Raw genomic sequence first — 15,695 nt, 5'->3', positions numbered from 1 at the left:
TAAACTTCTGGGATGGGCAATCACTCTCATTCTCCCCATGCACGTTGTAAACGTGTATGTCTTTTTTTCTATTAATATGACTGTCTGATTTTTCAACCAACCTTCAGAGGGCACCAAATCAGTAGGGACATCCATCTACTTCAATCTTTTCACAGATGAGTTAATGCTCTGAAGTGATAAGGATTTAAAGAAAACCTTGAAGTGAGAAGACAGCATAAATCTTCCTGATTGGTTCTTGCCCCTGGGAGCCCTCTGATGTTCAAGTTGCCTCCTCTAGTTTACTTACTTTGAAGCTACTTATCTAACAGCTCCATTTTCCTTAACCTGTGTATAGAATTACAGGCAATGATATATCACACTTGTAGATTTTATTTTACTTAATACATAAATTTGCATTTGTGAGTGTTTTGATTATAAGTACATTGATTAGAATTTCCATAAATAACACCTAAAATTATAATAACTATAAAGCAAAATTTACAAGCTGTCTAGCTTAAAGAATTTTACTTCTGGAACTCACGAACTGTCAAAAATATTATTTAGCTAGCTTTCACGATTAGATGGTGGTTTTGGGAAGAAATAGAAACGACAAAATAAAGTGCTAATAATTTCATCATCAACTTCAATGATCATAACAGCATATTTTATTTAAAAACATTTTAATTTCAAAAATCTTATAGGCCTTCTGTGCAACTGAATCATTTACTTAATATTGATGGTTGTAACAGAAACAATTGTTGAAAATTTATACACATAAGTAATGCAGATGACATTTTTTTTTTTTTTTTTTTGAGACGGAGTTTCACTCTTGTTACCCAGGCTGGAGTACAATGGTGCAATCTCGGCTCATTGCAACCTCCGCCTCCTGGGTTCAGGCAATTCTGCCTCAGCCTCCTGAGTAGCTGGGATTACAGGCACGCGCCACCATGCCCAGCTAATTTTTTGTATTTTTAGTAGAGACGGGGTTTCACCATGTGGACCAGGATGGTCTCGATCTCTTGACCTCGTGATCCACCCGCCTCGGCCTCCCAAAGTGCTGGGATTACAGGCTTGAGCCACCGCGCCTGGCGCAGATGACATTTTAAAAGGGAACAAATGAGTTGATTGGAATGAGGATGGAATTCTCAACATCAAATAATGATACATTTTTGTTAAAATAATATTTATGATTGTTGCAATTGCTGTTTTAGTCCAAGAAATGTTATTTGTGTGCAATTGCAATTAATATTTAAATCTAGGAAATAAATGTATGTGAAGAGACTCAAAAATCAATGTATTTCAATGGACTAGAGATGCCTATAGAAATTCATTCTCATTAACACGTCCTTATGAGGAAAGCAGTAGGTTATAGAAGTTTAGGTGGACAGGAACAGGAATAGAAGGCCCTCTCTTGCTAGGAGGACTTGGTGATCTGAAGAGGGAGATGATCTCGATAAGAGAAAGGAAGCAGTAAAACCTGACAGGAGCAGGACTTTATGACCATGGTACAATAAGAAACCTGACAATGTCCATCATTCATACTGTTTTCAGGTAACATGTGATGTAATCTCACAACCTAACCCCAACCCTTTCCCATCATTTATATAAACAGCCCATTATGATGTGTATTCTTTGTCCAAGCCAACTTGAAGGTCCTTTTGGACATACACTTTATGTATCTGGATGAATACTGTATTCCCATTTAGGAGGGTGCCTGGCACAACACAGGTGCTCAGGAAGATTCAATTAAACTCGAAGAGGTGGGCCAAACACCCATGGGGCCCTTAATTTGTGTGGATAAACATTCAATTCTGCAGCAGCGTCAGATACCCAGATTTTGCTTTCATGGTCTTATGAAATATAAACTCAAACCACAACTGAGGAGCAAAGGTCAGTTTACCAATTTTATCTCTGGAACACAGGTACACTGAAAAATACTGTTTAGCTAGCTTTCAGTCCTCTATAATACAGAAAGTAAGTATCTGACACTGGGTTCATTTGAAACACTTGCTCTATCACGCAGGCTGGACTGCAGTGGTGCAATTACAGCTTATTGCGGCCCTGAACTCCTGGGCTCAAGTGATCCTTCTGGTCTCAGCCTCCGGAGTAGTTAGGACTACAGGCTATGAGACGCGAGGCACGGATAATTTAACTTTTGTAAAGATCAGGTCTTGCTATCTTGCTCAGGCTGGCTTCGGATTCCTAGGCTCACAGCGATCCTCCTGCCTCGGCCTCCCACATCGGTTGTGTTATCGGATGGTGCCACGCAGTTCAAGGCTCTTGGTGCCCCGAACAAAGAATTGGACGACACACACACAGATAGCAAAGCAAAGCAGCAAAAGTTTATTATGCATAGTATTACACACTCGGAAGGGGAGAGCCGACTGGCCTCGGCGAGATGAGATCAGCATCAGCCTCGTATGGTTTGGGTCATTTTATGTGTATTACTTTTTCTCTTCTTTTCAATGCTGTCTAATATCTAACCAGCGTCTGCCCTTTTGATTGACAGGTTTGTTGCTTAGTTTGGCCTCTGTGGCTTGTGCATGACCTCTACTCCATAACCCTAAATACATGCATGATGCGTAGGCCACATCCATGAACCTTCAGGAGCGGCTAATCATCATACGGCCTTTTGTTAAGCAGTTTTTCCTCTCTAATGAGCATGCATATCTCTGAAGAGCTGCCTCTTACTGGTTTGCTCCTGATCTTGCCGGCCGCGAGGTTCTTGCTTTCATTATCTCATTTTTGTTTTGGCTGCGAAAAGTTCCCTGTGCTTCTGTGGCTTTTTGTTCTCCCTGCCGTCCACCTTACTGGCGCTCGTTGCTTTTACTTATCCTGCCCGTTATCTAACTTTCGGTTCCCTTGGCTGCTCTCTTGCTTCACTTTTCCTATTGTCTCGGTCGTACTGCAGGGGGGAGCTGCTGCGCCTATTCCTTCACGTAACGAATTTGTCTGATTTGTTGTCTATCTGAAAACAATGTGGTGTAAAAGCCTTTTTTTGGTTTTGCTTTATGCCTTCACAGCATTCCAACGCCACTGCAAAATGACTCAACAATTAGATAAAAGTGGTTAACGCCGTTTGGTGAAAAAGGAGGTGGCTCTGAAAAGAACCTTTTTGGTTTGAAACGAGATGAGCAATGAGTTACTCCAGACCCGCTACTTGCCCTTGGCCTTATGGTGGCTCTCGGTCTTCTTGGGCAGCAGCACGGCCTGGATGTTGGGCAGGACGCCGCCCTGCGCGATGGTGACCTTGCCCAGCAGCTTGTTGAGCTCCTCGTCGTTGCGGATGGCCAGCTGCAGGTGGCGCGGGATGATGCGGGTCTTCTTGTTGTCGCGGGCCGCGTTGCCCGCCAGCTCCAGGATCTCGGCCGTCAGGTACTCCAGCACCGCCGCCAGGTAGACCGGCGCGCCGGCCCCGACCCGCTCCGCGTAGTTGCCCTTGCGGAGCAGGCGGTGCACGCGGCCCACGGGGAACTGGAGCCCGGCCCGGGAGGAGCGGGTCTTGGCCTTGGCGCGGGCTTTGCCGCCCTGCTTGCCGCGCCCGGACATAGCGACTACAACTTAAAGCAGCTGGCATAGTGAGCGCTCAAAAGCAGCGCTTTTTATAAACACTATTGGGCGCGAAAAAGAAGATGTATCATTGGCTAGGATTGCAGCTTAATTTTAACCAATGGCACTAGGGCTTTTGCACTTGCACCTCCTGATTGGGTATAACTAACATCTGACGTCACTCAGAAAAACCACCAATCAGGTAGAGGACTCTAACTCTTCACCTAATTTGCATGAGAGGTTCTATATAAAAGCGACTCCTTCTCCCTTGCTCCCGTTATTTTCAGTTTCCTCCAACTAGCTGCTGATCGTTTAGTACCTTCTTTCGCCTTCGATATGCCTGAGCCAGCGAAGTCCGCTCCCGCCCCGAAGAAGGGCTCCAAGAAGGCGGTGACCAAGGCGCAGAAGAAGGACGGTAAGAAGCGCAAGCGCAGCCGCAAGGAGAGCTACTCCGTGTACGTGTACAAGGTGCTGAAGCAGGTGCACCCCGACACCGGCATCTCCTCCAAGGCCATGGGCATCATGAACTCCTTCGTCAACGACATCTTCGAGCGCATCGCGGGCGAGGCCTCCCGCCTGGCGCATTACAACAAGCGCTCGACCATCACCTCCAGGGAGATCCAGACGGCCGTGCGCCTGCTGCTGCCTGGGGAGCTGGCCAAGCACGCCGTGTCGGAGGGCACCAAGGCCGTCACCAAGTACACCAGCTCCAAATGAGCCCGCCCACTGCGGAACGTTCGGCCAGTCTCGGCCCACACCCCAAAGGCTCTTTTCAGAGCCATCCACTCTTTCCAAAGAGAGCTGGCACTCACTGTTTTTACAGGTACTTGCTGCAAAGAGAATTTCCAAGATTCCTTATTTTAGCCTTGTTAGAAACCAATTTTAGCTGATGCCTGTAATCCCAGCACTGGGAAGCCGAGGCGGCTAGATCAAATGAGCTTAGGAGTTAGAGACCATCCTGGCCAATGTGGTGAAACCCTGTCTCTACTAAAAATGGAAAATAATTAGTCGAGCGGTGTCGGGCGCCTGTAATCCCAGCTACTCGGGAGGCAGAGGCAGGAGAATCGCTTGAACTCGGGAGGCGGAGGTTGCAGTCAGCCGAAATGGAGCCATTGCACTCCACCCTGGGCGATAGAGCAAGACTCCGGTCTCAAAAAGAAAAAAAATGCACTGCAGTGCACTGCGTACTGCAGGAAAGCTTGAGACCATTTTATATCCGTTTCTATAAAGAAGGATCAGGTTTATCATTAGACAAAAGTAGTAAAGGGAAAATCCAATTCCTTTGACCCCTAAGGAAATCTAGTATTTAAGCCTCAGCTGGCAAAATCCACAATGCTTCTGGTGCTGCGTCCCTAAGCTTCGTGTTAGTAATAAGCAGTTGGCACACACAAACGTACAAGTCGACTTGTTTTGAAAGCCGCTGTTTCTCCTCCTGGTCCCCAGTTTGAATTTCCTAAATGTTAAGATAGAAAGGCAGCAGAAAAAAAGTTTGAACCCAGTTTACAGCGTCCTACACGTCAGTCGGGCCCAATTGATGTCAGTGGCCAATCCGGATGCTGCGTGGGCAGTTTGAAACTTGACCACCGTTTTCTCTGGTGAGGGTTCTAATTAGGAAAATTCTTGGAAGTGCAAGTTTCTGGGAGGAATCTTGCTGTTTTACTCACTCACATATTTCTCTTATGTGGAATTCCTATTTATGAACATAGTTTCTATTCCCTACCTTTCCTGTTAGGGTCTGTTCCATGCTTTCTTTCTATTTCACTGCCATTTACTGTGCCTCTCTTAATTGAAAGAAATTTTAAAAGAAAAAAAAAACAGAGCAGGAGAAAGTGGTGTTCTCCGTTGTTTTCCCATACCCCCAACTCAGGAAATCAAAATCAGTCTCTTCATTGTAAGCCCTTAGGAAGTGGCACATTTAAAACTATTTCGGTCTTTGCTGGGAATTAGTGTGGGAACTCTTCAACATTGAATTGTATTTGCTGAAGGTTTTTGATGCTATTTTTTATCTAGTAAGTGCACTCCAGTGACCCAACTATTTGACTCCTAGCTGTTTACATGAGAGAATATTCTGCACAAATGCAACAGGAGCCATACAATAATAAGAAAAATGCTATTTTTAATAGATAAAAACACTAGAGGCAACTACACGTTTGTGGCCAAAAGAATAAATGCATTTATTGAGGTACACACAGTACACGGTCGAGTTTTAGAAACATAAGTTTCGGAAGGTTCACATATAATACCATTTTTTAAAACTCAAAAATAAAACCATGGTCAGGCATGGTGGCTCACACCTGTAATCCTAGCACTTTGGGAGGCTGAGGTGGGAGGATTGCTGGAGCTCAGGAGTTCAAGACCAGCCTGGGCAACATGGTGAGATTCTATCTCTAAAATAAATAAATAAGTAAATAAAGTAAAATGAAAATAAAATCAAAGTATACATTGTTGACGTGTATATAGAAACACTTTTACAGCGTAAGTGTACATATATGTGTGATGATGAAGGCTTTTAAGAGTTTTTAAAAAATACCTGGTAGTTGCTATCTCAGTGATAAAGGCAGGACAAGGGGATGGGGAAAAACACAGAAATAAATCCAAGTTGTTGCCAACACTCCAGTTTTGAGTTAGATGTTTGATCATGGGTATTTGATATAATTTGATTTAAACTTCAAATATGTTACATATATTAAATTTAGGTATCAAATACTATATTGGAAAATATGATAGGATAAAAACCCCTATGTAGAAACAAGTTACAAGCATCACATAGTTTGTCATAAAGGAAAACTTATAGATGAGAAACCCAAACCTAATAGTGTTTCTGTGAATATTATTCATTCTCTAAATGTTATTCATTGCTCCTCCTCTCTTAAGGAAGAGAAAAAGACTGACCAAGGTATTAAGAAGGCCCACGGATTCAGAAAGCTCAAGATTTTGGCTAAAATTAAGAGTCAGCAACCTATCACCAGGCACCCTTGATTCTCAATCTGTAGACTAAAGACCCTAAACCAAGAATCCTTATTCCTAGGAAGTGCTTGGAGGATCTCGATGGTGCTTCATTGCAGTTGGTTTCTTTACATTATTTGATGTATTGAACCTGCATTTAGCACAGAACTGATACAATTCAGACTTCATGAAATCTATTAAATTAAATGTTCTCCCTACTTCTTTATCTGTCTAAATCCTAACTTATCCTCCAAAGTTCATGCAAATCTCACTCTCTGAAGTCCTCTCTATTAGGGCCTAGCTGAGCTCTGTCTTCCTTCAGCTCCTCTAGCTCTTAAAAATTTCTATTTAGCTTCCCACACAATCTTTGTAACATCTCTCTGGAGGCTGTGTGTGTGAATGCATATGTGGATTTTGTATATATGTTATGTATGTGTCTGTGTGTATACTCCTCTGTTAGAACAGAGATTATATGTTTTTCATTTATGTATCATCTCCTCTCACCATAAAAATACTTAAGGATGGCAAATTCGTTATACATTTGAGTTTTTTCAGCACAATTTTTCATAGCACAGGTGACTTTGGGCCTCTCCATTGATACAGATAATCAGCAGGAAATTCTGTTATTGGTTTGTTTTATGGAAGGGAGGAATCTGTAGTTAAAATCCGGAAGAGAAGGTGAGAAGAGGATTTAGAAGGTTTGAGTTACGTAAACATATTCTCCTGGCCAGAATAAAGAATAGTGAAGTGACTCCTTATTAAACATTCAGAGAATATAGATAGATGTCTACATTTCTGCACCTGTATATCCGTATGTAAGTTTGAGCCATCAGGAACTACTTGAATAACTTAGGAGCTGTCCGCAGGAAAGATGTCTAGGTGAATAGTGTGTGTGAACTAAGGCAGCAGCTATCAGATTCACATTCAGCTTTAGCCTGATAAAAAAGCAGAGAAGGATATTGAAATGTAAGTAGTTGGCCACTTCTGTGGGGTCCACTGTGATACTGGAGCTCCTGTATACACCCTGGACCTTAAGAACATATGGAAACTCAACTCTTGTAAAAATGTAATACAGAACCATGCTGATCCCAATGAAGAATGAGTCCCAACAGCCCCCTTCTTGGTAGGGCTTTGCAACAGGTACCTCACTGCAGAGGTCTCAATAGCCTCTGTCCTCTGGCCACCAGCAATACCCTTAAATAGGTATGTCTTCACTGTGTTAAATCAGTCAGAGAAATGTTGACGAATTCTTCTTGGAAATTTATTGCTGGACGTGGAGCAAGAACGTGTCCTGGGAACAATAAGGCGTACTGCAATTGCTTATTCTCAGACAGATTCCCCACGGCTCAGAATTTGCTTTCTGGTCGTGTTGTTTTTTACCGACATGTTGTGCCAGACTAGAAGGCAGGGAATGAAAATAAATGTGGGTATGGGGGAAGGGGATGTTGGGGTCTGCCGGGGGGCTACCAACCTGTAGGAGTCCCCGAGACCGCCAATGTAGATGTCTCGTTCAACCTGAGGGAGAGAGTGCACGGAAGTGAAAGAAAAAAGGAAAGCAGAGTCTGGAGGTCAGCGTAAATTATGGTCAAAACGCAGCAAGTTTATTCTTATGGGTTACAGCTTTTATACCATTTTTCTTTTTACATTTACTTTATCTCAGCAGAAAAAAGAAGTAAACAGAAAGGAAATAGAAACTCCATAAAATAGTTATCAGGGGCTTGTGATAACCACTCACAAAGCAGTTTAAGGGGGCTTGTGATAGTAGTTTACAAAGCAGTTTATGTTTCTCAAAGATACACAGTGCAAGCAAACAATGGCGCCCTTAAGGTGGCTTGTTAAACCTGTTTTCCATCAGGAGGTAGAACAAAGGCTTAGCTCCAGGGAAAATATGGGCAGGGGTCTCTTGTCCCTCTTAGGCATCTCAATTGCAGCAAGTTTATTGCTTGCACAGAGACTGATGGGGACAGGAAAGCAGACAGCACAATGTCCTCATAAACTGCAGACCTTTGCTTTGTATTCTGTTTTTGCCTCAGTGACTCAGCCCGAGACCTTTGTCTCAGCTCGACAGCCCTCGAGAGGAGGGAGTGCAGATAGGTCCAGCAGCCAAGATGGGACGAGTCACGCTAACTGTCTCAAGCCCTTGGCGCGAAGGCTGCACAAGGGGAGGTGTGGTGTTCACGCCAAGGGCTCGAGACAGCTAGTTGATTTACCCCAGTTTGGCTGCTGGACCTGTACTGCATTTCCTCACCTCGAGGGCTGTCGAGTGAGACAGGGCCGTGAGCTGACTCACTAAAAGCAACAACAGAATGCAAAGCAAAGGCCTGCAGTTTATGAGGACATTGTGCTGTCTGCTTCCATGTCCCCCTTCAGTCTCTGTGTAAGCAATAAACTTGCTGCAATTAAGATGCCTAAGAGGAGCAGAGACCTCTGCCCATATTTTCCCTGGAGCCAAGCCTTTGTCTTAGCTCCTGGTGAAAAACAGGTTTAACCAGCCACTTTAAGGGCGCCATTGTATCTTTGAAATGTAAAATCTTTCAAATGTAAACTACTACCACTAGCCCCCTTAAACTGCCTTCTGAGCAGGATATCACAAGCCCCTGGTAACTATTTTATGGAGTTTCTGTTTCCTTTCTGTCTACCCCTTTCTTTCTTTCTGCTGAGATAAGGTAAATGTAAACAAGACAAAAGGTATAAAAGCTGTAACCCACAAAAATAAATTTGCTGCGTTTTGGCCATAATCTTCACGCAGCCCTCCAGACTCTACTTTTCTATATTCTTTCTTTTCCGCACACTCTCTCTCTCAGGTTGAACGAGACATCTACGTTGGCGGTCTCGGGGACTCCCGCAGGTCGGTAGTCCCCCGGCAGACGTGCGGGACCCCGACAGGGAGGCATAGAGAAAGGAACTTGATTAACATTGAATGTGTCCTTGGAGGAACAGTCAATACAAAAGAACGTGGTCACTGTCCTAAAGGACATACATCATAACAGATGACAACTAAAGAAGCCTTACTGATATACACAATTCATATACCAGGATTTAGTGTGGTATGTCCTAATTCAGAGAGATGGGACAGAATGCACAAATTCTTCAACAAAACAGGCACCATCTTTCAGAGCTCAAGAAACAGAACGCTCAGGCAGATTAGTTTAGATTTGTGTGGAAAGGAAAGCACTGTTTTGAAAAGTGTTTTTAGAAAGGAAAAAGCATTTTAGAGATTTTAATTGGGCAGAAATGAACAGAGTAATGAGACTATGAAAGAAGACCCCATTGGCAGTAATCTAGGGATAAACGATCCAGACTGGGAGCCCTTTACTTCCTACTGCCAGTGCTGACCTCCTCTGCACCCACCTCCTGTCTTCTGATTATTGGATATCTTCTATCTGGTGCACCTGCTCCTATCTCTGTGCCTCTCTAGTCTATGCTCACTCAGCATCCAGATGGTCTCCTAAAATTTTCAGTCAGATTGCCTGCTCCTTGACTCAGTCACTTCCAAAGCGCTTACCTTGCCCTGTGAAGTTCTGCATACTCTGGCCCCAGTGATGTATTTGGCCTCATCTCCTAGGGCTGTCTCACTTGCTTCCTCTATTCCAGCCACCCTGGCCGCCTTGATGTTCCTCAAACTGCTGAGCATTGTGTCTCTGTGAGCCCCTGTACTTTATTTTACCTCTCTCTGGAACACACCTGCAGCATTTTTCCCTCATTTCCTGCAAGTTGCTGTCCAAAGGTGACTCTTCCACATTTTGGTTATGATGGAGAGTCCTTACTGGTACCATGTGGGAAATTACCTTAGTGCCCTGATAAGCTCCAAGTACAGTCCCCTGCAAGCTCTCCCAGAGGACACAGCACAAATAGGTTTGCAGATTATGCGGTGAAATGCTCAGATCACAACTTCATTAAAAACACCAAACAGCAAGGGGAAAAAGGAGAGCAGCGTAGGTTTAGTGTGCGAGTTGGAAGAACCACACTATCTGAATCAAGTGTGAGCAATTTCCCTATATGTGATCTGTCGTACATCACTGAATCAGCCTGTTTGATAGACACAGATATATATATGCCTGGTCCCAACCAAGCAGTTAACTGCAGAGCCATGGATTTTATCTTTGTTTCCGAAGTAGAGAACTTATGGTGTCTCCAATGTGCGCGTGACTCAGGGCCTCATGAGTCAGTGCTTTGATGTCTCATGTGTCTGTGAATTCTGAATCTGTGGCTCCTTTCTTATATTTTGTGCCTCATGAACATTAGTATCTTTTGACTCTTCCATCCCTTACATTTGTATTTAACAACATATGCTCTATTTACTGACTACTTATGTTTACTTAAAACAAGCATGTTTGCCTGTGTTTTACTAACTAAAAGCATATTTATCTTTTAAAATGGAATTGCTCATTTATAAAAGTATGTGTAACAATCCATATTATTTATTGGTGTATCATTGACATATAGTAGGCACTCAATACATGTATGCTGAATGAGAGAACTGTGCTTTCTGTCACCCTTTTGTCCTTACCCTCCTCCCACTTTTTCACACACACACACACACACACACACACACACACACACACAAAACACTGGACAGGAATCCCAGAGACCTGGGTTCTGGTGTGACAGACTGCTTACATTCGAAGGTTTTCATTCCTTCGAATGTAAGTAAAGGTAAAGTTTAATAAAATGATCTTTTGAGTTCCCTTCCAAGATTCAGAGTTTCACCAATAATTTCTTTCTTTTTTTTTTTTTTTTTGAGACAGAGTTTCGCTCTTGTTACCCAGGCTAGAGTGCAATGGCGTGATCTCGGCTCACCGCAACCTCCGCCTCCTGGGTTTAGGCAATTCTCCTGCCTCAGCCTCCCGAGTAGCTGGGGTTACAGGCACGCACCACGTGCCCAGCTAATTTTTTTTTGTATTTTTAGTAGAGATGGGGTTTCACCATGTTGACCAAGATGGTCTCGATCTCTCGACCTCATGATCCACCCGTCTCGGCCTCCCAAAGTGCTGGGATTACAGGCTTGAGCCACTGCGCCCGGCCTCACCAATAATTTCTTTACTCCTTTGCTCTAGGAGGTTTCTTTGTGCAGCTGCTTAAGTGTAGTCCATCAAATGCATTTCGGCAAAATCAAAGCCTTTTGTTCTGCCCATCACCATTGCTACGAGGATCACTGCCAAAATCCCAAAGTAGAGGAATTTTTCCAACAAAACACAATTGAATTCTGTATAAAGCAATCTAAAACCAGAGAAAGATTAGATTCTAAATCCTTTAAAAGTGAAGCTAGGCGAGGTGCTTTTTATGTGTAGTCCCAGCTACTTGGGAGACCGAGGTAGGAAGATAGCATGAGCCCAGGAGTTCAACGCTGCAGTGAGCTAGGATTGCCCCACGTTACTTAAAAACAAAACAAAACAAAAAAATGTACATAATCTTTAAAAGTGATATGAGGTCAAAACAATAACAGATTTATAGATAAGTCTATGGAAGCTTCTAGAGCTGTCTTTTTAATTACTGAAAAAACAAGAATAACATTCTTATGGAATGATTAAATAACAAGTAACATTATGGATTGCCATCATTGTAAAAAACAAGAATTAAAAAGCAATATATAGTTGTTTCTGTATTTCTTTTTGTTGTTGTTGTTTCTGTATTTCTTACCTATTCAGCTTCTAAACTTTGGAAACATATCTTGTTACTCAAGAACAAAAAAACTATTCTACCAATTAACCACTTACTGCAGTATTTCCCATTTGTTCAAGTTACACATGAAGATGCATAGAGGGTGACCTGATTTGTTTAATTTGCAGTATTTCCAAGATAGAAACTAGTGGTTGCCCATCAAATGTCTCTCAGTTCTTTCCTGTCATATATCCTGGTGTGGGGGAAAAAAAAGTCTCTCAGGCTGTGGTCTTGCATTATGGAAAGGAGACAACCTGAATTTTTGCTTAAAGTCTGACATTCAAAGCTGAATAAGTATGGCCTATATATTTCTGGAAGCCATATTATATAAAACACTACTTTTAAAATAGTAATTTTAGTTTAATATGTTATACTAAAACAAAGATATGAACTGTTTTCCAGAGGATTTCTTCAGATGCTTAGAATGAAGAAAACTATCCATTAATTAAGGGACTTGTGTGTGTTTTAATTTCTTAGGATTATGTTTTATATTATGTTAGCTTTAATAGTAGAATTAATACAGAATACAAAACTGAGTATAGGCATGGCCTAGTCATGCAAAAATTCAGGTTTTACATAGAACGTGGATGTCGTGTAATGATAACTTCTAAAGTCTCTGTACTTTTCAAAGAAAAATAAAACCTGTAAATTTACATCTCAATTACTTTAATTACTATTAGAATTTTGTACATGTGATGTGAATATATATGGAGCTGCACCTAAAATACATTATAATCCAAGTATACTAGTATCTTTTACTAGTTGGTTCTAAAGTCAGTGGTGTGACTTTAATATGTACGTGGATAAAAGTCCATTATGTGCTCTCTAGAATTTTAAATAATATTGTTCTTTCAACACATTCATTAAATCAGTAACTTTTAATATAGCAAATTGACCTTGATAATGGAATTTTTTTTTAGGACAGAGACAAATGAAGCTTTTAGATTGGGAAGAAAAGTGAGTTAGATTTAAAAAGGAAAACTTTTTAGGAAGGACAAAAGACTTTCAGTGAAAGAAGTAACATGCACCTATCCTTTAAAAACAGTGTTCTTTGATATGTGAAAGAGGAGGGAAAAAAGAAAAAAAAAATTAATATTTTAAATCTGTTATTAAAAAATCATCTAAGTCCCCCAGGTCAGCCAGGTGCATCAGGGCACACAGAAAACAATCTAACATAAACCCCAGAGTAGAGATTTTCAGTATCTAGTCAAGAACCCAAAGTTCTTGAAGAGGATCCAGTCACAGGTTTTGGGGACTAGGAAACCCTAATGAGTGTAGGACATCATGCTGACGCAAAGTGAGGATGATCTCAGGTGTCTAGAGAAGCAAATAAAAATAAGTTAAGGCAGGAGGGGGGCAAGAAAGCCTGAAAGAATCCTCACTGTGTAAGTATTACTGATTGGAGAATTTTAATTAAATAGAACAATTGCAGTTGTCAATTAGAATAGATTCAGCATGCAAAATGCCAGCAATTCAACTGAAACAAACACTATGATGAGCTGAATATAAGCTTACGCTGTGGTCTAGGATTTGCCTTCCCCTAGGTCATCGTGCCCTACATCTCTGGTGAGCATCATGCTCTCCAGGAGGCTTCCATCCTTGCATTTGTAAGGTTCTGTTGTATTGACCTTGGGGAAAGTTCCGCCTCCTCCTAAGCTGTAGATCAAGGCTCAAAATAGAGTTCCCTGGAAAACTCCTTGGTGCTTGGTTCACTGAAATGTTATTTCAGAAGATCATATTTCATTTTAATGACTCTCATTGCTGGGAATCCAAACTCTTAATTCCAAGGTATTCACAAATTATCATCGGCATCAGCTTCTGCCATAGCCATCCCCTCCAGTGTCACCAACAATATGGTTACTAAGAAATAACTTTTAAAAAGTGTTTGCTTCCTTTTCGGTACTAAGGACAGTGATTTCTATAATGGCAACAATTGCGGTGATTCTGAAAATGTGGTCTGGAGACCGCTGAGGTCCCTGAGACCTCTTTAGTGGGTCTGTGAGGCTAAAATTATTTCCTACTAATTCTGACACTTCTTTTCCTTTTTCATTATTATTTTCACATGACTTACATTGCAACATATTGCATGCCTGAGCAAATATAAGAATTCAACTGTCTTTTATTAAACAAGACATTAGAGAGATTTGCAAAAAATGTAAAAGTGTCACTTTTTTTTATTAAACATATAGCCACTTTTCATAAAATACCCTTGCTAACATAAAATGGGTTTATTATTTTTTAAAAATGAATTAGCCAATTTTTTTATTACTGTATAATATGGTAAATGTCAATAGTTATAACCTACAGAAACAAAATTCTTTGGATCTCAAGTTCCACCACCTAACCTGCTGTAGATCAAGGCTCAAAACGGAGCTCCCTGGAAAAATCCATGGTGCTTTGTTCACTGAAATGTCATGTCAGGACAGCATATTTCATTTTAATGACTGTCATTGCTGGCATCCAAACTCTAATGCCCAAATTATGCTCTGCATCACTTAATTACTTTATAGGCGTGTAAGCTGGCCTGGCGTGGTGGCTCAGGCCTGTAATCCCAGCACTTTGGGAGGCCAAGGTGGGGGTGGATCATGAAGTCAGTAGTTTGAGTCCAGCCTGGCCAAGATGGTGAAACCCCGTCTCTACTAAAAATACAAAAATCAGCTGGGCACAGTGGCAGACACCTCTAATCCCAGCTACTCAGAAAGCTGAGGCAGGAGAATTGCTTGAACCTGGTAGGCGGAGGTTGCAGTGAGCCGAGATCATGCCACTGCACTCTAGCCTGGGTGACTGAGCAAGACTCTGTCTCAAAACGGGGGAAAAAAAACTGTAAGTGGGTCATGAGCCCAAAAGATTTGAGAACTGCCACCTTAGGGTATACACCACACTAAAAATGTTCATTTATGTTCTAATGACTATTTTTCTAAGTATTTGGAGTATTCCTCTCTGTACACTTATGATCTTGATATACAAATCAATTTACTTCATTTTGCTGTTGATATTTAGGAATTGGACCTTTTAATATTTGGTTCTACCATTACATAAAATACTGTTATATAATCCCAAGGTCAAATAAAATTATATCCAGAGATCTTTCTCCTCCATCCTAATAGCCTCTCTTACCTTAGAGTAATAATTTTAAATGTTATGAAATATCCTTCTGTTGTTTATTATAAGCATATATGTATGTATTCTTAATACCCTTCTGTTAGATAAACAGCAATGTACTACATAACAATTTTCTCTATCTTGCTTATTTTACTTTTATATATATTAGATATCATTTATAATATGGAAATCTTTCTCCATTATTTTCCAGCTGCAAAATACTCCGGATTTTTTTCCTTTGCAGATTCTTGGTGTGTAGTTCTTCCTTGTCTTGAAAGCTGCCTGAGAGTTTTGAAGAAGTTTAGGAAATGCCACCTCAAAATATGTCACTGAGCGCACTTAGGGAACAGCAAACACAAGGTGGAGCTTTCTCTGAAGTCCCCGTATTTGCGTACAGACAGTCCCTCCAAAAGGAACTCAAGTGTCAAGTGTCCCCTCCCGATCAATCTCATCACCCA

General features: G+C 41.6%; 2 protein-coding genes across 2 annotated transcripts; one reads left to right on the top strand and one right to left on the bottom strand.

The window, feature by feature from the left end:
* Positions 1-2,299: 2,299 nt before the first annotated feature.
* On the bottom strand, positions 2,300-3,556 carry LOC100405337 (histone H2A type 1). The gene has a single exon (XM_017971587.4). The coding sequence runs from the start codon at positions 3,526-3,528 to the stop codon at positions 3,136-3,138; it is 393 nt and encodes a 130-aa protein (XP_017827076.3). The 5' UTR covers positions 3,529-3,556; the 3' UTR covers positions 2,300-3,135.
* Positions 3,557-3,804: 248 nt separating this feature from the next.
* LOC144581991 (histone H2B type 1-C/E/F/G/I) lies at positions 3,805-5,958 on the top strand. The gene has a single exon (XM_078368108.1). The coding sequence runs from the start codon at positions 3,865-3,867 to the stop codon at positions 4,243-4,245; it is 381 nt and encodes a 126-aa protein (XP_078224234.1). The 5' UTR covers positions 3,805-3,864; the 3' UTR covers positions 4,246-5,958.
* The last annotated feature ends 9,737 nt before the right edge of the window (positions 5,959-15,695 follow it).

This window comes from Callithrix jacchus, chromosome 4 (assembly GCF_049354715.1).
Source record: "Callithrix jacchus isolate 240 chromosome 4, calJac240_pri, whole genome shotgun sequence".
NCBI classification, from domain to species: Eukaryota; Metazoa; Chordata; class Mammalia; order Primates; family Cebidae; genus Callithrix; species Callithrix jacchus.
This window is presented reverse-complemented; position numbering and strand designations above follow the sequence as displayed.